At 46.0% G+C, this 21,989-nt stretch overlaps 1 protein-coding gene across 3 annotated transcripts in view; it reads left to right on the top strand.

The window, feature by feature from the left end:
- Positions 1-21,989, top strand: part of SEPTIN11 (septin 11) — a 47,092-nt gene that overhangs the window by 12,578 nt on the left and 12,525 nt on the right. For all 3 annotated transcript variants that reach the window (XM_015861582.2, XM_015861581.2, XM_015861583.2), the window contains exons 2-7: positions 8,011-8,125; positions 11,333-11,528; positions 14,777-14,963; positions 17,081-17,242; positions 18,970-19,066; positions 20,470-20,638. In XM_015861582.2, coding sequence (XP_015717068.1) covers positions 8,011-8,125; positions 11,333-11,528; positions 14,777-14,963; positions 17,081-17,242; positions 18,970-19,066; positions 20,470-20,638 — 926 coding nt within the window. The remainder of the gene's footprint in view (positions 1-8,010; positions 8,126-11,332; positions 11,529-14,776; positions 14,964-17,080; positions 17,243-18,969; positions 19,067-20,469; positions 20,639-21,989) is intronic.

Here is a 21,989-nt window from a genome sequence, read left to right as displayed (position 1 = left end):
AGCTATGAGCAACATTATATGTTCTTGTTGAAGGGGTGTCCAGCAGTCTCAGGGCTGTGCCAGCAATGTGCCTTGAGCTCCCTGCTTCTTGCCAGCTCCAGTGCTGGGGATGATGCAGTGCTCACATGGCTCTGGGGCTTGGTGCATCCTGTGGGCTGTTGTGTGGCCTCATTGCTTTCATAATGTATTCCCAGTTGCATGATTTGAACTACTTATTTAATTCTGCCTCAGTCATAGAGGTGTTTGGAAAATAGGTCCTTGTAAAAGAAACTTGTCTGACAAACTTAAGTCATAAGGATCCACGTTCTCAGGCTGATTTCCTGCAGAAAACCCCACTCTGACTTTAGGGTGATGGTGTCTGCTTGAGCCTCCTTTGGTGGGCACTTGAGGCTGTGGAGAAGGGAGAAGACAGCGTTGCTTTTAGTCTTCTTTGAGAAAGGTGTGAGATTTCTATAAAAACAATGCTACTTTCCTAACCCCTTTGGAGGTGGTCAGCAGAAATACTCAGCTCCAGAACAGAGGTTAGCTGTGCTTGGTAGGAGGCTTGTGGGGCCTGTGTTGCAGTGGGGGCTTGCTGTTTGAAGTCATGATCAGCTGAAATGCAGAGAGAGCTTTTACTTTTTTCCTTTTTTTTCCCCCTTTTTTACTTGAGGTTATGGAGAGGGTGCATAAAATAGAGACTGGGTCAGAGCAGGGTTCTTGACATATACAGGGACTGGTGCAGCTCACTGGGATAGAAGGCTTCTCTCCACCACAAGCTCAGGACTAGAGCTGCAGAGCTCATCCTTGGGTTCCTTGTGGCTGGAGAGTTAATCCTCTCCTCTGGTGCTATGAGTGTTTGTTTAGCCTGCTCTCTTACAATGCATTTGTGGAGTTCAGACAGTTGGAGTGCATGTTGGGCAATTGCCTGTGTCCTGTCCAGGGGTTCTTTATGACTTGGAGTATCCCCAGCATTGCAGCGGTCATCAGATGCCTTTGTGGTCCTGCCTCTTTGCAAGTGATGAATGTGGAGATGACTGTGGGAACATTCCTGTCTGCAGCCCACGTGCAAGAAAAATGTTTTGTCTTGTGCTTCTCAGCAAGGCCAGAAATGTAAATTGTGGAACAGTCTGTTAGTGCAGCCAGATGCAAGGAGAAGAAAAGGCCTGCTGCAAGGTAGCCTTGCAGTCCTACCTCCTCTTTGTGACACTGGTGTTATGGCTGTGCCTCAGACCAGGGCCAGATCTACTTTCCTCTGGAAGATCTCTCAAAACATGTTAATTGGATGAAGACAAAACACAGCCTTCCGAGGCAACCACGGAAATTTGGAATTAATGAGGTGAAGGGAAGGAAGTACTTCAGCCAAAACGGGGAATTGCTCCTTGAAGCATGTCCTACTTAGGAAAATCTTTCCCTGTTTAAAGACACGCTGAAGGCAAGCAGGAAAAATTGTTACTGTTGAGAGCTTTAAGAGCAATGTTTCAAACCTGTCAGCTAAATAGTTCAATTCTTCTGCATGCAGATCCGGATCAACTTAACTTCACTCTTATTCCTGCTGAAAAAAGAAAACTGCTTTCTAAGGTGAACATTATTTGTGACCCTGTGTGTTCTCTGATTGCTGACCTCATTTTAATACTGAAAGGCTTATGTGATGCCCTATAATAGCTTCCTGGGCCATAAGGGGCAGTGTGTATTCTCATGTTCCTGTTTTAAAGCAGGTATAATGGCTGTGCCTTTGAATCCCAAAGTTGCCTTCCTCTTGATTTGAATGAACAACTTCAAATCTGGTTTTGCTGCTTGGTTGTTATCTTGATTACTTGATCCGTAACATGTTCAAGTACACATGTTGCTAGTGAGTGTAAAAAAAAAAAACAAAGTCATTTAAAGCTTAGGTGTTTTATATCTCTCTTTCATTCTGTGTCTTCAGTGGTACATGCCCCTGTGGGATGTGTCCCTAAGAAGAGCTGGTCAAAGCCAGCTCTTTGAATTTAGTCCTAGTGGGCAAATGAGTCCTTTAAAAAGTCCCTGCTTCATTTAGGTCCTCCAGTGACTGCAAACTCAGTACACGTTGTTGGTGTGCTGATGTGAATTTACAGAGCTGAATGATGATTTATTTTGAAGTAGAGACCCATTCATACTCGTGTTGGGGTACCTGTGTGAAACTGTATAGTATGCATGTATGTCAGCAACATCCTAGGGCTTTGGTGTGAGAATTACTGTGATACATTTGAATTACTTAGTCCAGGTTTAAGAGAACTAATAAATATGCAGTCTGGAGCCTTGATACACTTTGCTCTGTGGGCTGTACTTGGTAATTGGGTCTCGATGGAGAACTGTAGCATTACTTTTTGGTGCTTGTGCGTATGGCAGTGATGTACTGTCCCATTGCCTCCAACCAAGCTGGTGAGGCATAGTGTTAATGCTGATCCTGCTGATAGATCACAGGGCTCATTAATTATCCTGAGCATGATAGGGGACACTTCTCAGTTCTGGATCTTGCTAAATGGGAGCTGACAAAACATGCCCCAGATGTGCAGCTGCAGTGTTGCAGGACAGAAAACATGGGGTTAAGGGGTGGTGAGCCAGCCTGCGTCACCTCACAAGGAGAACTGCTGCTTTGTGTGTGGAGTAGCCCTTAATTTGATTCAGGTATTGGAACAGTGCTGCCTTGTTACGGGTTTATAAGAAAGTCCCATGGGCTTCCTTCCTTTCTGAAAAGCTCTGTGTTTTGCTCCAGTGATGCTCATGCACCCAGCAGGGCTGGGGCTTGGAGAAGCCTGGAGAATTTTGGAGGGAAATACAGCAATGGGTTTGGAGGCTGCACTCGCAGGTTTCCACCCACTCTGCTCTGCTGTGCTCGGGATTGTGTCCCAACAAACTCCCTGCCAGTGGGCCCCGTGTGAGTCCTGCTGGGTTCGTGGGTCATGCTTCTCTGTGTCATGCCCTGTAGTGTGCTGTGCCTCCAGCTAACGGCTGTTAGCAAAGGCTGCATCCACTTATTTAACAGCCTGTGATGCAGCTGTTTCAGTGCTATTTTAAGTGCATGGCAGTGGAATACAGGAAGAAATGGCTGTTATTTTCTTCCTCTCTGCTGTCTTGCTGGACTCCATCTGTGATGGTGTTGGATTGTAGCAAGAGGGGTGTGGGGAAAAAGAAAAGTGAAAATTAACTAATGCCTACATAGCACCTTTCCTCTGCATATACCACCTCAAAAGACAAAGCAAGGGGAAATGAGAGTAAATTAGGAGCAGTCTGGGGAAGGAGCGAATGGGGTGTCTCAGCCTGGGGATCCTGGCACTGAATGTAACTCATTTAATTTGTCAGATTGATGCAGACAGTCAGAAAGGCAGTTAGCTGCATGTTGTCCTCCTGTCGGGAGAGCTGGGCCGGGGGAGTGGAGAGCATCTGTTTCTCATTGGGCACTGCCTTTACTTGGTCTTCATTCTTGTTTGTGACATTATGTCTTTCTTTCCCCCTCCCTTCCTCCTTCCCTTCCTTCCTCAATCCTTTTTTTTTTTTTTTTTCTTTCCCTCCAGTGAGTTTACAAGTCTTGCTGGAATGCACATATGGTCCTTATCATCTCCAAAGTCCAGCTTTTTTATCCCCTCCTGGTTAGCAATTTGTGACATCAGGGGCTGCTAGAGGCATTAGTCACTTTTACTCCAAATAGAAAAGTTAGTGGTTTTTGGAAACCTATGGAGGAAAACGTTTTTTTTAATGTCAGCCCTTGGCACAAATGCATCTGTTACCGCTCTGAGCCTTTGCTGACCTTTAGCCAAACATTTTGCCTGGAAGATAAACGTTCTTTCCCACTCCCTGCAGCCGCTCTGGAATTGTTGGATTTTGCTGACTTCCCTCTTCCCAGAGGAATGTGGCTGTATCCTTTTACCTCTCCTCTTGCTGTGCTGTGCCAGTGGAAATGGCTCTATTGGCCGCAGGCATTTGGTGCTGGGCCTGGGGAAGCCAAACTCTTCAGCTGCCCTGATTCTCAAGGATTAAAAGGGTAAAACAGCATGGTCAGGGCGAGCCTTGGTGTTCCATGTGTCCTCTCTGGTTATTGAGCTGTCTCTGTGTAAAAATCAGGGAGCTGCAGCAGCACTGTGAATGTTGGTCATCCAACTTGCCTCCCTCTGATGGATCTTCATGGTTTGCTTGGCACAATAATCTGCAGGGCAAGTCTGTGTCTTCTGCTGTGGTCTGTTCCTTATGCAAGGAAAAAAAAAGACCTCCCAGCCTTTAGTAGCTTGCATACATCTGCCCCAGCTGGCAGCCAGGCGTGGAGACAGGAACTCCCCCTCTTAGGCTGGTGACACTGATGGTTATCCTGCCTAAAACAACAACAGGCCTTCCTTTCGTGATTAATGGAGTGACTTCCATGGTCTGCGTTCTTGCACTGTGAATGTGCTATGGCAGGGGGAGGGTTGTTTCCTTTTATTTTCCCCAGTGTTGTTATATGTGAGTTTCCTCAATCAAGAATTAAGGGCTCAGGCGTCCCTTCAGCCTGTGCAAGGAAAGAAGGGGAGTTTACAAGCAACTTCAGCAGTGAGCTTGGCTTTGGTGTGGGTGTGGGGATGCTTCATATCCTGTCAGCTATAATATGGGGACAGGGTCTGATAGATCTGCCTTGTCCCCAATGCTCTTTGCTTCTGTGCTACTGCTGCCTGTCCAGCTACTCTGTTGAGGTCCCTGGCTTTGGTTGTAGCAGAAATTACTTAAAGTGCAAGAACCTGCGCCTGGAAACAGGGCAAAAATGTGGCTGGCCTTTGCTGCTGACAACAATAAAAGCTTTCAGAATTTCTCAAAGTTTCCTCTGAAGTCGTGTGGCCTCCAATAACTAAACACTCGTTTCATATTTGTGGTCTAGCTCCATGTTTTGCATACCAGATTTTTTCTTCCTCTTGAATTGGAGGCTCATTTTTGTTTTCTTTAACTCTTGGGAGGCCATGTGAAGCTGACCCCCAGATGCCAGAAGCAGTGGGACAGGAGGGGATGAGGGGGATATTTTGCTGGCAGACTTAAAGCCAGAGGGGCTCTGCCAGAAGGCTGCTGGGGCTGAGGGAACAGCTGCTGTGGTTCAGGGCTGATCAAGGAGACTGGACCGGGGTAGTAACTACAGATTTCTTTCTGGTCTTGTGCTCTGCAGTCTCTGGGAGATACTCCTTTTTGCATCTCAGCTTGCTGACCAGGCACCTATCTGAAATATAAGGGTGTACTCTGCTTTGCACTGCCCCTCCAGAGGTGGCCCTTTTCTAATCCTGCAGCCTACCTTCTCCCTAGCTGGAGGCACGTTGTTGTCTCCAGTGAGAAAAATAGGTTTATTTCCTTTTATTCCTGTTAGCTCTGCCAAGCCACAGCGGCTTAGGAGTGAGCCACTTCTATCCTTGCACACGCCTCGTCAGCCGAATTGTTTTACAGAGCTTCACTGAATTACATCCAGATAGACCCAGAGCATCCGTTACAGCATTGCTTGACCTATAAAGCCGTTACCACCAGGAGCCATGTGTGAAGAAAACCAGATCCCAATGCAGAGCTAGCAGGGCTCTGAGCCCACAGTCTTTCTTGTCATTCCGCAAGGAACTTGTATTTTTCCTTACAGCTAAGGGTGTTGGAAGACAGGGTCCAGGCCATTCATCTCTTCAGAACATCTGCAATGTGATTGTTGATCCAAGAAATATTAACTGTTAAATGAGTTGTAGGTCACACTGCAGAGAAAAGTGCTCAGTATCTGTCCCAATAAACAAGCATTTATCTATTTGTTGCTCTATAGCTTTTGAAGGGCTGGCATGTGGTTTTAGAAGCTTGAAAATTCCTTCCTGGTCACATAGGTGGTATATGAAGAGAGAGGGAAGGTTTGTCCTGTAAAGTGGAGGTAGAGACAGGACTCTGTCCTAAGAAAGTTTCAAACTAAAAACTGCATTTAGGATGTTCACCCAAGTCTGTCCGTGTCTGTGGTGCTCTCTGGGAGGTCTGCAGAGCAGTGGTTTTTCCCCAGGCTGATCCTGTTCATGCCTTCAGAGACTGCAGCTGGGAGGAATTATTCTTGTAGTGTGCGTGCAAGAGATGGGTACTTCCACATTCAGCAATGTGTCTGGGCATTACTAAGGCACCTCTCAGGTCTGCACTGTGGGCTGAGGGGCAACAGAAGGGTTGGTTTGATCCAAGAGTGTGTTAAATGCAGTATGGAGGAAAAAGAGGCATTAGGTGGAATTCTATGAATCTCCAAAGGGAAAATGAGGAATTGCCTTGATGGGCAGGATGATGGTGTGCTTTTCCACTTGGGGTGGAGTGCCCTCTGCCTTCCTGTGGCAGGTGGAGTACATTGGGCCCCAGAGCTCTGCTTGCCTGCCTTCATGTGTATATCTTGGGCCCTGGGCTCAACTCTGAGGAAAATATACTTTGCTTACGGCAGCCTTCCACTGCTTATTGACTGTGGGCACCCAGTTGGCAGTGGGGTGACTCACTTGAGAGCCCAGCCTGCTGCCTCTCCTTGATTGCTGTCACAGCAACTCGCAGCCAGAGCACAGTGACCATCTGACTTAATGTCTTGTTGTTTTTTAAACACTTTTCTCTTGCCAGACCAAATGCATGAATCACTTGCTTGTTCTGCTAATTATATGCTGAGCAGCTATGCTTCTTGCTCTCCAGCAGAGGTTTGTACCCCTGAGCTCATGTGTTACTCTGGCCTCCACTGCTTTAAGATATTGCTGAACCTCTAGAGCCCTGGGGTCTGCTGGGCAGCTGTATGACTTCAGTCCCATGTGTTCAGGCTAATTGCAAAAGCAAAAAGGTGATTGCAGAAGTGGTTTTGGCCATGGGAAGATTCATTGCGATTATTGCAAAAAAAAGAAGTGCTAATTGTGATATAAAGGTGAAAATGTTCAGCCTCTGCCATGAGAGAGGAGAGAGATGAATTCAGCCCAGCAGTCTCAAACTGTCCAGCATGTTCCATGGAGAATGTAGTAGAGGTATTGTGTTAAGCTGGGCTATGTCCATGTCAGTGGGCTGCTGAAGTTGCCCTGAGCACCTGCAAGTTGCTGAGCTCACTTTATGGTGAACAAATCCTCCTTTCAGCATCCCCGCTACTCAATGAAGCATGCTGCTATCTGGAGACCACTGCAGGAACATGGAGATGTGGGCTTGTTTCATCTCTGCCCACGCCTTCGGCTCCTGAGGGTTTTGCTGCTCCAGGCTGATACCAGATTATGCTTCTGCCTCCCACTATGTGGCACAGCCTGTGAAAAATACCCAGTAATGAAAATGTAGATACTGGTTTTGTTGATGTTTGCTGCTTGCAGGAAAAGAAAATGGAAAGAAAAAAACAACAACAACCTAAAATGCAGTAAAAAAACCATATAGCAAAAATAACTGACGCAGATGCAGGAGATGAGTCTAACTCTCATTCCTGCTGAGTAACTGATGATGAGGCAATACTTGCTTTCCCAAAATATACCAGGGAAAGAGATACCAGTACTGCGCTGAAGGATGCTTCACACCCACCAGTTTCTGCAGAGCCTATGAGTCATGGGCAGCAAGTGCTTTCTGGGATCTGCCCCAAACTCCCTTCACTTAACCAGAAACCCAAGCCCACTGGTGTTTTAAAAATACTTGTGTTACAAATGTTTAATTTAACCCATTCACAGCATGCCTAAATCCCAGGGTCTCCTATCCATGAGCTTTTTCAGAAAATCACTGCAGTGGGTGGGTAAAAGAGATGACGTTGATAACAAGATGCTGAGGTCTCAGAAGCAGTATTTGGGTGTTGGTAGTTTGCTGCACCCAGTTTCATCATGGTCATCAGTCGCAGGCTTGGAGAAGCAGTCTTGAAAGTGCTTGCATGTCTTAATCTTGCAGACATTTATTCCAGAGCCCCACAGAGGAGAGCTGGATAGAAGTACAGAGAGCTCATAATATGATACAAACCTGAGATTAAACTCTTTTCTCCTGTAAAACTCCTGTGTCACCCTGATGAGTGCTGGGTGCAACCCGCTGCTCAACCTCCCCATTTACATGTCTTTCTTCTTGGCCTTACAGAATGATGACCTTAGGAACCTGTCCCTCTCTGGCCATGTGGGCTTCGACAGCCTCCCTGATCAGCTGGTCAACAAGTCAACGTCACAGGGCTTCAGCTTCAACATCCTCTGTGTGGGTAAGTTGTTTCACACTATGGGTCGCATACAAGTCCACAAGTTAATACCTTGTCCAAAGGGTAAGATCTGAGCCACTACTGGCTGTAGTGTCAGGGAAGTGACAGCTTATTTCTAGAGCTGCTCTAGGGTAGAAACTAATATTCCACTTCTCCCTTTTCCCTCCTGTCCCATGATTTGAAATTGTTGAATTCAAAGATGATTGGGGTATTGATGTTCCCTGGGTCCTGCATTTCCCAAAGGCTGCCATGAGGAAAAGAAGTTGATTTGGGAATGAATTTTTAGAAGAATGTTAATTTAATCTAAATTTAGGCACAGAGGCTGCTTCTCAATAAATGGCATTTCTTTTCTTCCAGGCTTTGCCTGCCTACCTTGTTATATTCTTAGTTTTTCCAGCTGGAAATTATGCCGTTTTTAGTCTCCAAATGATGTACAAAGTCTGTCACCTGTTCCCTGCTGTGTTTAATCTGGGTGCTGCAAGTTGGTTCAGTAGCCTGAGTTACTGTGTAATTTTACCCAAATTTTTCAGAGGTGCAGTGTGAGAAGGTAGCAGGTTCTTTTGAATATAGAGGGCTGCTGACTGTCTCTGCATTTAATGGCTATTATGCAGAGAGAAATCCATTGCTCAGCCCTAGGGAGCTGTGTGCTAAAACATCATTGACCTGGTGGTGGACATCTTCAGGATGTTTCCTGTGATTGAGGTTTATGAATACTTAAAAATGCTGACTTTTACTGTTAGCTTGACAAAGCAGTCCACAGACAACATCTTTTTGTCCATTGTTTACTTAAGGCTTAAGAATGGCATATTGTTCCTTCTAATAGGGGTGTTCCAGAGAGGTTGTGGATGTTGATCAGTGGATGTCCCATCCCTGGAGCTGTTCAGGGCCAGGTTGGATGGGACCCTGGGCAGCCTGGTCTAATATTTGATCTAGCAATTGGCAACACTGCCTGGGCAGGGGTTTGGGATGTGATGATCCTTGAGGTCCCTTCCAGCCAAGCCATTCTATGATTCTGTTTCTAATAAGTTAATTAACCAGAAAAAAAAACACAGCCCTCTGTGATGTTCTGTGGCAAGATGAGACTTTGTCTGCAGAGCAGGATAAACCATCTGAAAGAATCTGGCAAGTGAACTCATTTCCTCTTCACAGCCTTGTGCACTGAAGAGCAAGATAAGAGTAGTATACTTGTGCATGCTCAGGCCATCACACGGATCTTTTAGCAGCGTGAAACCATTTAAAATTCAGCTGGGAACATCTAGATTAGCAGGCAGCTCTTTGATCAAAATGGCATAAATTAATTGCCTTTTTCTTTTGCAGTAAATATTCCTCTCTTAGTATGACTTGATACATTTCCATTAGCAACAATTTGCTCCAAGTCTTCTCTTATAAAATGTGCTGATCAACCATTTTTAGCTCCACATTAAAATTTCACACAAGTTCCAAAGAGGAGAAACCTTCCCATTAAAACAAAACTTTTCAAATTGTGTTTTCAGGAAGGACACGGTTGACTTTGACATAGTAATGTGAAGCTTTTAGTTGCAGTGCGCATGACTGAAGTGCTGCAAAGCCCATTGAGCAGTGCATGCAGCAGTGCTGCTTTCATGTCAGGAACTCACTATAATACATAGCTGCTGTTTGTTTCTCACAAATACTGCATGGTTTGCTGAGGTCTTCTAAGTGGGGCTTCTGCATGTTTTGAGTGAGAGATTCTAGAAGAGCGCAGACAGCCCAGAGAGATGCTTGGGGCCCATCCCAGATGCAGGCTCTCTTCTCCCACTTTATTTTCTGCATTGGTGAATCAATCACTTCAGTTTAAGGTTTTTCAGGGCAGTGGGGAATCTTGTTCACAAGCGAGTAGTTTGCCTAAATGATAACTGTAGTGCAACAGTGAACAGGGCTTGGATTTCCTCGGAAGAGATGCAACTTGGCATTTCTGTCACTTCTGTTGTTAAAAAATATGTGGAGAGAAAATTTTACTGAAAACTTGGCTTATTTGTGGTATGACCTTGAGATACTTCCTCAGCACAGGCAGCAGTAGCAGTTGGAGAGGGTAACACTAAGCAAACACTTCTGACTTAAAAATGGGTTTTAGGCTAATGCTTTCATCAGTGTTACTAATTGCACTGAGGGATTAGCCAGCCTACAGTAGTGTTGAAAGTTGGCATTTATGAAGTATGCTATTTCAGATTTTACTATTTGTATTTTTAACTGTTTCTGTGCTTGTCTCAAGTCTTCATTACTCAAATTTCACCTTTTTGTTTTTTGTAATTCTCTTGAAAAAGAAATAGAAATTGATTTTGAGAGGAAAAAAAAGCATAAGATCACACAGAGAATTGAATGTCTCCTTGAGAGTCGAGCTTAGAGTTGAGAGAAGTTACAGTGTGCTTCTGTAAAGAAAAACTGCAGCAGAACGAGGACTTGACCAACACTGTTAGAAAAAGAATTAAGGATTTCTTGAGTAAGAATGCTTCATGCTGTCCCTTGCAAGATGGGCAGGTTGGGGTTCTTTGTGCTGTCAAGCAGGAGTGAGTCTACAGCTCTGGTCAGGTCATATCAGTGTAAAAACTGCAAGTAACACCTGAACTCCACTGAGAGCAAATACTTCCTTGGGAAAGGAATGATTATCTGTCTTACCCTGCCCTGCCAGCGTAGCAAGTCCAGTAACTGACTTCTAGTAGCATCAGGCATTTGCTGGAAGGAGTCTTTTTCCTTTTCTAAGCAGAGGGCCTTGCTCAGCAAATGTGTAAGTGACTGTTCTTAAAAAGGTCTCCTTTGTTTCCAGCTCTGCAGCATGGCTCTTTACCTGCAGGTGGTAGCTTTTAGAGCTGAAGGCGCTTGGTTTATCTTCATGTCTGTCAGAGCAGCAACTTTTGCCTGACAGGGACTTGTTTTGGATTCACTGGTGCATAGTGCTTTGATCAGGGATGTCTGCAGGGTGTGCTGCACAGGCCTGGCCAGTCTGACCTACAGAAGGCAAAGCTGCTGTCACCTCTTGATGTCCACAAAGCCCCTTGTTCAATCCAGGGGTATTGGTAGAGACTGGGACTGTCTCAGAAGACATCTGTTCCTCCAGGGATTATTTTAGTTGTGTGCACATAGCCTAATTTCACTAGCACCAAAGCAAAGTAACTCCTTAACCTGGTGAATGTGCCTGAGGATGAGGTGGGGATGGGAAATGGCACCATTCTGACTCTGTTTTTGTCTGCTCAGGTGAAACTGGCATCGGCAAGTCAACGTTGATGGACACTCTGTTCAATACAAAGTTTGAAAGTGAGCCTGCTACACACAATGAGCCTGGTGTGAGATTGAAAGCCAGGAGTTACGAGCTCCAGGAGAGTAATGTCCGTCTGAAGTTGACCATTGTTGACACGGTTGGATTTGGAGATCAAATTAACAAAGATGACAGGTAAATTTATTTCTACTGGGAGAAGGAGTCCTGGTGCTGATGTGATCTGAGATCAGAAAGGCTCGATCCTGTGTGGGGAACAGGTTAGGAACAGGGTACTGTTCTGGGGATATTACATGATCCTAGCGTGGGAGCTGGCATTGCTGATCTTGAGAGGTGGGTAGAACTGGCAAGAAGCTGAAGAAGCTAATAGATCAATTAGAGGGTTACAGAGCTGGAACCACATTTCTGCTGGCCTTATTGTAGCGTCATTAAAGTTGGAAAAGACCTCTAAGATCATCCAGTCTACCCATCACCAGCAAGTCCACTAAACCATGTCCCTCAGTGGCACATCTACACATGTATTGAACACCTACAGGGATGGTTACTCCACCGATTTCCCTGGTCAGCCTGTTCCAGTGCATTACCACTCTTTCTAAGATGAAGTTTTCCTAATATCCAACCTGAACCACCACTGGCACAACTTAAGGCCATTCTGTCTTGTCCTGTAACTGTAACCTGGGAGAAGCTTACCCCTACCTCGTCACAACCTCATTTCAGGTTGTTGTTGAGTGCTCAGGTCTACCCTGAACAACCCCAGTTCCCTCAGCCACTCTCCATGAGACTTGTGCTTCAGACCCTTCACGGCTTCATTGCCCTTCTCTGATCATGCTCCAATGCCTTGATGTCTTTCTTGTAGTGGAGAGTTCAAAACTGAATGCAGTACTATAAGTACTCATCAGCTCTGAGAACAGAGGGATGATCACTTTCCAAGTGGTCTTTATGAATCTCATGCAATTGGCCTCAGCCCATCAATCCAGCCTATCCAGATCCCTCTGTAGAGCCTTCCTACCCTCAGGCAGATCAATACTTCTTCCCAACTTGGTGTGTTCTGCAGACTTACTGAGAATGCACTCATTCCTCTCATTCAGATCATCAATGAAGGTATTGAATAGGACTGGCCATAATACTGACCCCTGAGGAAAACACTGTCACCTGGTCATAGAATGGGGTCAGGTCACTAAAATAGGACCTGCCCTTCGTAACTCCATGCTGTCTGGGCCTGATTCCCTGCTTGTCCTACTCATACTGTGTGATTACACTCTTGATGATCTGCTCTGTGAACTTCCCTGATACCGACGTCAGACTGACAGACCATCGTTCTATGGATCTTCTCTCTGACCCTTCCTGTAAATGGGTGACATAGTAACAAGTCTCCTGTCACCTGGGTCCTCCCTTTTTGACTAGGACTGCTGATAAATGATGGAAAGGAGCTTGGTGAGCACTTCTGCCAGCTCCCTCAGTACCCATGGGGTGCATCCCATCCTGACCCATCAACATCCTCATTTGCCTGTCTCTCAAGTTCCAGACCCTCATTTCTATAGTGGAAGGGCGAGGTGGGCATGAAGGGTGTTAGCCTGCCACCCCAAGGAGAGACCTATTTCTGTTCCTTCCTGTCTCTTAGGTCTGTCTCCTTCTTCTCCTCCATGGCAAGAAGACCCTCTGCTACTTGCCAAATGTCCCCATTGGTGCTTTTCTTGCAGGGATGGCAGGGTTTTCTTCCACCCATCCATCTCCCTCCCTGATATGCCTTAACATCCTAGTGATAACTGCTAAGTGAGCTGGCCTCTGGAGCTGGGAGTAGCTCCAGGCAGCTCTCTGCTTGCCCTGGGGTCTCCCTGATTTCAGGTCCCTCCCTTGCACACCGTAGTGCCCTGTTCCATTGCACAACCTGCCTGCCTTGTCAAAGAGTTGATGGTGGCCAGAGCACCCTAGTGGCTTTTGCTCACTGCATGTATTTCCAGCCAGCAACCATCAGGTCAAACTGATCAGCAAGTCAGTGTTGGTGGACACACTATTCAGTACAAAGTTTGAAAGCAAGCCTGTGAGCAGCCCACACAGTCCCTTATTATCTATCCATGTGGATTTTTGCTGTTATGTTTAAAAACAGTCGCTTTGTGATAATGGCTAATAAGCTAATTAATGCATTTCCTACATTTTGGAGCCATGCATCCCCTCATTACCGCAGTCCCATCTCCCTCTGCAGTCTTCTTTGCAACTCTGTTCCCTGCACCTAGACAAATGAGGGATGCTGGTTGGCAATGTGTGCACTGAGCAAAAGCCATAATGGTGGTAGGTAGTTAAACAGCATCAGCTCTTTGACAAGGCAAGCTTAAAGTGAAAGATTCCACTGAAAATTCTGTTAGTGTGGAGACTGAGCAGATTCTGTTTCTTGTTCCCCAATGAAAACTTCGATTTTTTTAAAAAATATCATTATTTTTACAACACTTTGTTTCTGGAATGTTTCCTTGCTCTCTGACCTGCCACCAAAGATCAACTGTTGTCCTTGTTTTGCTGCTTCCACTCCTAGCCAACACTGTGGAGCTGATGTAGGGAGGCGTGCGTGCAGCCTGGAAGGGGCTCTGCACAATCAGACGCTGCCATATGCTCTCAGGCTAGAACAAAAGCTGCTCAGAAGAGGAGCAGGTGCTTGGAGTGGGGATGCTCAGCAGCTTGTTACTGCCGGGTCACTTTGCATTTGCTTTATTCAGCAGACAAATGCCAGTGGTATGGGTAGTGAAGCCCCTCCAGCTTCCCTGGCAGCCAGTTGGAGAGTAGGGCTAGAGGCAGCCTGCATTTTGCTGTGTCCCGGTGCAAAGCTCTGCTTTTGTATGGACTTTTCTCTGCCACATGTAGGGGCTTGCTGCTTTATTAGCTGTTTGTGCCTGCAAATTAACTAACAGTGCTCAGTGGTGTTTTCTGGGTCTCTGGTGTCAGTGGCCATTGTGCAGCAATGGCTATTTCCTGCTATAGCTCTTCCTTAGTAAATTGAGCAAGACTGTTCTATGTAAGCCAGAGTTTTGAGCAACTGCTTGAACAGCGGCAGTGGCATCTGCAGCAGAGGGTCAGGACAGAAGCCTTGCTGGCTGCCTGTTGTGTTTCCTGGAGGACCTGAAAACACCCCATTGCCTCCCATCTCAATGGGAGAGGCTCCAAAACAGGTTTTTCTTCAGGCTACCAGTTTTGTGTGCCACTAAAGTTCAGGGTTTCCGCCACATCTCCTTGCTAGTTTGTCCATAATAAGCTCCCTGTGCACCAAGCAAAAGCGCACACTTGGTAGGAAGGGGCAGGAGTTTGAACAGAGAAGGTACCAAGTCTTGCCTTCATAATGCTTAGAGCACCCATGAAGTTTCCTGAGTGTTGTTCAGTGACTTGTGTTTTCCCGGCAGTAAATGTTTGCTCAGTGCTCAGAGATTCTCTCTCCTCAGCTACAAGCCCATTGTAGAGTACATTGATGCACAGTTTGAAGCCTACTTGCAAGAAGAGCTGAAGATCAAACGATCCCTGTTCAATTACCATGACACCAGGATCCATGCCTGCCTGTACTTCATTGCGCCAACTGGACACTCACTGAAATCCCTAGACTTGGTCACCATGAAGAAGCTCGACAGTAAGGTACTTGCTGCTCATGTTATGCCCATTGCACAGCTCCGCTGGTTTTTGTGGGTTTTATGATGTTACCAAAGACCTGGCTAAACCTGCATGAAGAAATGCTGTCTATGTTTAGCAGCAGGGAATGGCACAGATGTGGTGTGAAGATTTTATTACCTCGGGCTGGCTGCTGGGATGGGTGGTAATTCAGTGGTTCATACCTTGCACAGGCTTAATAGAAGTGTAGACTCTCATCCTTTTCCGGTCCCATTCCTAGTTAGGAAGCTGGACTGCTTTACTCCACAGCTATGCTGTAAAATTAACAACAGGACAGCTGTGGTTTAACACCACCAAGTTTAGTGACAGGTTTTTTCACGACTGAAAAATCACTTGGCTGCTGGGGGAAAAAAAAAAACATTTTTCCCTCTTCCAATCCATAAATAAAAATGAGAGGTTGAAGTTGAGCTCAGCTAGTTCTGCACTAAGTAAAGTACTGTTGTCATCTCTACTTTACTTTATCCAGTGATTTGTTTTGGTATAAAACCTGATGTGTGTGTATGTGAGAGGGTGAGAAGTACATCCAAACACTTAAGGTCACCTTACAATCAAAGGAAAACAAATCAGAGTGCTGTGTCTGCATGCTCTGAGCACATCCAGCTAGACACAAACAGTGATTTGTACTTCAAGGCAATGTAATGTTACTCTAACCGTGATCTGATAAACACCAAGAATCTGAATAAATGTTACTCTGTGTGCACTTTAAGTTACCCTCCTTTTACTGGCAAAAACAGGAGCCAAACTCAGTTTTAAGCATGGTTCCTTACTACTGAGTAGTATGAAGTTTTGATGTCTCTTCTTTCAGAGAAAATAACCAATGTGCAGATGTACATTTGACTGAGATTTCTGTTTCTATACATCGTGATTAAGCAATTTAAATCTGTCCACCCTGCTCCTGTGGATTCTGATTCTGCAAAATATAAATGATGACAATGCTTCTTTATTTCCTAGAGCAACCCATTGATTGGGGTTTATTGCAGTGATGGAGAAACATCCCTGCTCTATTCAGCTTAAAAAAGGGTTATGGTGATTAACCCAAAATAAACCAACTGGCATTCATTCACATTGTTTTGGCAAAAGGAGGATTTAATAACTCCAGGACATCCTCCGAACAGAATTAACTAATGTAATATAAGAGGATTTTCAAGTACTGTAGATAAAATCCCTTCATATAGGTCAATATTATCATCTTCTGCACTGGCAATGTTGTCTACTGTTGCAAGGGAGGAGAGCAAGAGAAAAGCAAATTCTGCAAGATCAAAGACAGAAAAATTGTCTGTCTGGAGGAAGTGGGAAGGAAATAACACCATTTGCATGCCTCTAACTTCTCTCAGCATAGTAGACTTCTGTGTGGTGCTTGTTTTTTGTGGATCAGTTCAGCTACATCTAGACTCTGCCATCTCCCTATGGCTTTCATATGCTGCCATTTGCTGTTTACTACCAGTGTTGCACACTGCGTGGGGAAGACAGTCAGTACCTTCTCTTTAATTTCTATCTTAACCACATCATTCTGTTATCTTTGATTGTCCAAGAGCTCTGAAGGGACAACACCAGTCCTCACTTTGTAGGGCAGTGGTGTAGTAGAGTGTGTGCAGGCATTACGGGTGGAGGAGCAGACCTCTGTTACTGCTGGCTCCCATCCTTTTGTGCTGGGACAGCAATCCCATGGTGTGCCAGCATGTCCCTGATAGCAGCACCCAAGTGAGCTCCTGTGGGAGGCTGTTGTCTGAGTATGCAACAGTCACCCAACCTGCTGTAGCTCAGAGAAGTGCCTAGATGGTAATTTCCTTTTCTTTGGAACAGCTTGTAATAGTCTATGACAGCATTTCCTGTCCGGCCAATTTGGATGAAGAGGGTAATATGACAGAGACAGGAAATAGCGTGTTGCCAAATTGCATTTGACTTCTTTTTAAGGCCATATTTGCTACTGCCTGAATATCCTGACTATGACAGCAGCCATGGGGAAGTCTTCTGCTGGGTTGGTGGCAGCTGGGGGCACTGCTGGGGCTATTGCTGCAGGACGTGCGCTCTGCCCTGTACTCTCCTCATGGTGCAATATGTGCATTGTTGTCCTTTTCTTGCAGGTGAACATCATCCCCATCATTGCCAAGGCTGACACCATTGCAAAAAATGAGTTGCACAAGTTCAAGAGTAAAATCATGAGTGAGCTGGTCAGCAACGGTGTCCAGATCTACCAGTTCCCAACAGATGAAGAGACAGTGGCCGAGATCAATGCCACAATGAGTGTATGTCTTTCTTTGAGTCTTGCTCCCCTTGCTTTCTGTGGGGTCATCCCCAAGGGCTGGGCACATTATACTATCTTTCTTTTGGCTTTAGTTCTGTGGTCTGAGCACAGAAATCAGGCTGGTCAGAAGGCTTTTAGCACCAGAGATACATGGGCTGCCTGACCTTAGACACTTCTTTGTCTGTCAAACAATTCTCCTCTGAGCATTTTTCATGTCCTCCCCATTTCACAGTGTTCCTATTTCAGGGAAGGAAAAGGATGGTTGGTGAGGTCTGGAGTAGTCAAGCAGAGGGCTGAGGTTTGGGTTTCCTGTCCCAAGTGACCACTCGGTGCTTGGTGTGGTGAATCACTTCTGCCTTTGTTTAGATTTCCAGTGAGAGCAGGGCTGCCATTGATGTTTCAGCTTTTTGGCAGGGCCAGCAGCCATCAGTGGCATGGGCTCTGGCTTTCATTTCCTTCCCTTTCCTCCAGCAGTAGCAGTGGGAAATGAGGACAGATAAAGCTGGGGTAAAGTGAGCATCTTAGTGGGTTTTACACTGAGAAACAGCAGTTTGCCAGGGATCCGACTGGAGTGGAAGGGGAAGAATGCGAGTTCCAGGTTCCTGACAGTGCTTTGTCATCACTGCGGGGCTTAGAGGTCAATTGGGTGTCTTTAGCAAGGCAAGTAACACTCAAAGGGATGTGCTGATCCCAAAGTAAGTGAGTCTCATATGAGGGACTGTGAGTGAACAGAAGGTTGAGTTGCTATCAGTGTTTCACAGGGAGTAGAGGTGTCACAATGAAGGCATTTCCTTGTAACTTGAAGGTGTGTGGGAGTTCCCTGCAAGGCTGCCTGTAGACAGGTGATTTCCACATGCATCTGCATATCAGACCTTCTCCAAATCTCTGCATTGCCTCCCCATTAGTGTTGTGCCTGCAGCAGGGGAAGCTGGCGCAGAGAAGGGAAGTGCTTCTGCCCAGGTCTTGTGTGTGTGCTGTTTTCCTTTGCAGGGAAACTCCTTTGCCAGTTAATCACATCCTCTGGAGCTTGGCTTTTCCCCTTCCTGCCCAGCCTGCGACCACAACCTGGCCGCTGAGGCACCACGCCCTGAGCTCTCACCCAGCCCCTTTGGATGCTCTTTGGATAGGAGAGCACTGCAGGCTGAGCTGGTGGGAGAGACAAGCTCCCTGCTGGCAGCAGCTGTGCTTCTGGGAGCAGATCCCAAAGCGCTGCTGCCACACCCACAGAGAGACTGGGATGCAGTGCTTGGTGACTCAGACGTGTCAGCCCTGGGCTGGGTCACACAGGCTCTGCCCCTTGCTCACGATTTTGCCCTTTTGAAAAGGAAGCGTTAATGAGTATTTCAAGCGGCAGAGCCTCACTGGATTTTTAGCCTACCTTGCTTGGAAGGATGCATGTTATTTCCTTTTTCTCTTTCTTACTATTTTTTCTTAGGGTTCTAATTCAACTCAAGTTTGTCTTTTTCTGTGCTAAGCATGGTTATGTATTGTAATCATGTGTAAAATATGTGCACTTCTTGTATTTTTAGGAATTCAGTTTGGGACTTGAGGTCTGAGCAGGTTTCTAATTCAGACTGTCCTGTTGCTCTTTCTAAAACACCATCTGAATTGCAAAGGGACTTCAGTAACTTAAATCCAGCACAGCTGCCACAGTAAACAGCTATCTTCAGAAACAATCCTTATCAGTGCATTGAAGGAAATCCCTAACCTCATCCTTTTCCTCCATAGGTCCATCTTCCATTTGCTGTAGTTGGCAGCACTGAAGAAGTAAAGATTGGCAACAAGATGGCGAAAGCCAGGCAGTACCCCTGGGGTGTTGTCCAGGGTAAGCAAAAGCACAGATAAGTCCTTGTCATCTTGTCTCATTCTAAGGAATGAGACATCTATTGTGGAGTCCTCTTTTCGCTCTTCACCCTCATAAAGTCAACTCAGAGTAGAGCTCAGCTCAGGTTATTTGCAGCCCAGACCATCCTTAAGAGCTGGCCCTCGCTTTCTCAACTGGTGCTGGGAATTAGAGGGCTGAGACCATGGTGGTCTGGTGGTTTTAGCTGCATATCCAACTGGAGAATGGCCCAGAGAGCTGCAGGGGAGCATCCACAGAACAATTCTGCAAAACTCACCCTGTTTTTTCTTCAGTAAAACAAGCTGAGGCAGCCTTGGATTTATTGTCTTATGGCTGTGTGCGCCAGAGGGTAATTCTGGGAATAGCTGACAGTTAGAAAAGAAGTTCTGTTTGGTAAGTATTGTACTTGACATGCATCCTGCTGGGTTCTTGCTGTTCCCAGGAACTAAGAGCAGATAGTCTAAGAGATTTATCTGGGTACCAGAGGGACTTTGAAGATCTGGCCCTGAATTGCCCCTTTCCAGTGAGACAGCTGCTCTGATCTGAAGGGGAGCAGCTGGAGTTCTCTGCTCAGTCCCCAAGGGCATGCTGCAGAGCTAGCAGCAGAACTGCTTGCTGTTGGATCCTAAGAAGAGAACTTCCATCCCTTGTTTTTCAGAATACTGAACTATTTGCTGCACTGAATCATGCAGCTCTCTGGTTGCAGAGCCGTTGGAGGCTGAGCTGCTTGCTTTGTCAGGAGCTGAGTGGAGGCATGCTAGACCCTGTTGTGCATAGAGATTGTTATGAGAGCCCACACTGTGCTGTACTTGTGAGCTGTCATGCTCTCATCCCCAGAAGCAGAGGTGTAGGGCTCCCCTATAAGGTCAGCTGCCATGGAAAGAGCATCTCTGGTGGGGTGTTCTCATATTCTTGCTTTCCCCAAAGCCACAAGCTTCTGTCTGCTTGCCATGACCCTTGTTGGTGACTTGCAGTTAGAGTGGGTTTGAGTGGGAAGCACGATCCCATGTGCAAAGTGATCATATCATCACCTTGCTAGTGAAGAAATGCACATGGAACCAGACAAAGGACAGTAATGAGAGGTAAAGGCTGTAAATTGCACCAAGGGATTTTTGGATTGAATATTAGGAAGGATTTCTTCTCAGAAAGAGTGGCAATGGGTTGGAGCACGCTGCCTCAGGAGGTATTGGAGTCACTGTACATGGAGGTATTGACGTGCAGAGATGTGGTACTGAGAGATGTGGTTTAGTGGGCATAGTGAGGATGGTTCAACAGTTTGGTGGGATGATTTTAGAGGTTTCTTCCAACCTTGTTAATTCTATTATTTCAAGGAAACCTGGCTGCTGGGTCTAATGTTCTTTCTGAATGGCCTGTCTTCTTTGCAGTTGAAAATGAAAATCATTGTGACTTTGTGAAGCTGCGGGAGATGCTGATCCGAGTAAACATGGAGGACTTGAGAGAGCAGACACACACCCGACACTACGAGCTGTACAGGCGCTGCAAGCTAGAAGAAATGGGATTCAAGGACACAGATCCAGACAGCAAGCCTTTCAGGTAGGATGGGTGATCTTTGGGTTCCCTGTGTTTGCATTGACCAAGGGAGGAGTAGCCGTGGTCAGTAAGAGCAGCTGAGATTTGAAGTGTGACTGGGGAGTAAAGCTTTGCACAATGCAATCCTGTCCTCACGGCCTAGGATTTGTGCTGGAGAAACACAGGAAAAGCTTGGGTGGTTGACAAAGCCAATTCTTGCCTTAATGTTTTGAAAGTGTCTGCAACCACACAGGAGGTGTGTACATGTATACATGCTTTCTAGAGCCTGAAAGATGTCACCAGGATGCTTGAAAGCAGAGCGTTTTGAGAGTATGATATGACCCATTTCAGATCAGCTTGCATCTTAGGAATTTAGGAGGAAGAAGTGTGTGCTCACAGATCTACTGGCACTGTTGCTGAAGTTGTATCAACTTTCTTTGCACCCTTTGAGCTCCCTTTGCTCAGCTGCATCAAATGTAAGCTGTTGGCTATCACTTGCAAAGCCTTTCAGTCTCTCTCCAGTCAGCCAGTATTGAGAAGCTTGGAAAAAAATGATTTCTAAACAGTCCTCCAGTGGGAATCAGTTTCTCACTGGTCTTCATAAGCTGATGTTTGAAAATGTCCGCTGCTCTGCAGGGTGGAGAGGCTGCTGTGATGCAGAGCCTGCCAAGGGGATTGTTTCTGTTTCCTGGTTTCATTGTGTTCTCAGCAATGTGGAAGTGGGCATGTTTGTGTAAGATGCAGTAAGAGAGTTGGAGGTGGTCAGCAATCAGGGCTTGTAGTCACACATGATTAAGAACAGTTAACATCACTTAACATTCTTGGCGAGTTGTCCTTTCCAAGCTAGAAGAAGCTTTTTGGGGGACTGCAAAGCTGATCTTTCTCAGTTTTGCTGTTGCTTTCCTAAAACCCTGTCCAGTCTTCAGTAACACTTACACACATCTTCCTGCTGGCTGTTCCGTGAGCTTCCTGGAGGGCTGGCTGAGTCTGTTGGACCAAGCACTTATTAATCGCTTTGGAAATTCCTCCTGATGCTTTTTCCCTGGGAGAAGGGCAAGTTTGGAGATGGTCAGGTGATATTTTAACACGGCCCCTTTCCTCCTCTAAAGCAGACACAACTTTCTAGCTGCCAGCTCGCTCTGCCAAGAGTCAGAGCCAGGTACAGTAGCTGCATTTTGGCTGCATCCTTTCTGAGATGAATGTGATTCATGCATTGAGATATGAACTGATAACCAAAGGGGAGATCCTGGGATAAATGTTCTTGTTGACTCTCCTGGAGTTTTCCACAGCAAGTCCAACGTTCGGTATGAAGACAGTACCGTGGTCTGATGCTTTAGGTTTGTTTTATTGCTAGATACTGTTTGTAGCGTCACTG

This window comes from Coturnix japonica, chromosome 4 (genome assembly GCF_001577835.2).
Source record: "Coturnix japonica isolate 7356 chromosome 4, Coturnix japonica 2.1, whole genome shotgun sequence".
Taxonomy (NCBI): domain Eukaryota; kingdom Metazoa; phylum Chordata; class Aves; order Galliformes; family Phasianidae; genus Coturnix; species Coturnix japonica.
The sequence above is the reverse complement of the archived record's forward strand: the minus strand, read 5'-3'. Positions and strand labels throughout refer to the sequence as shown.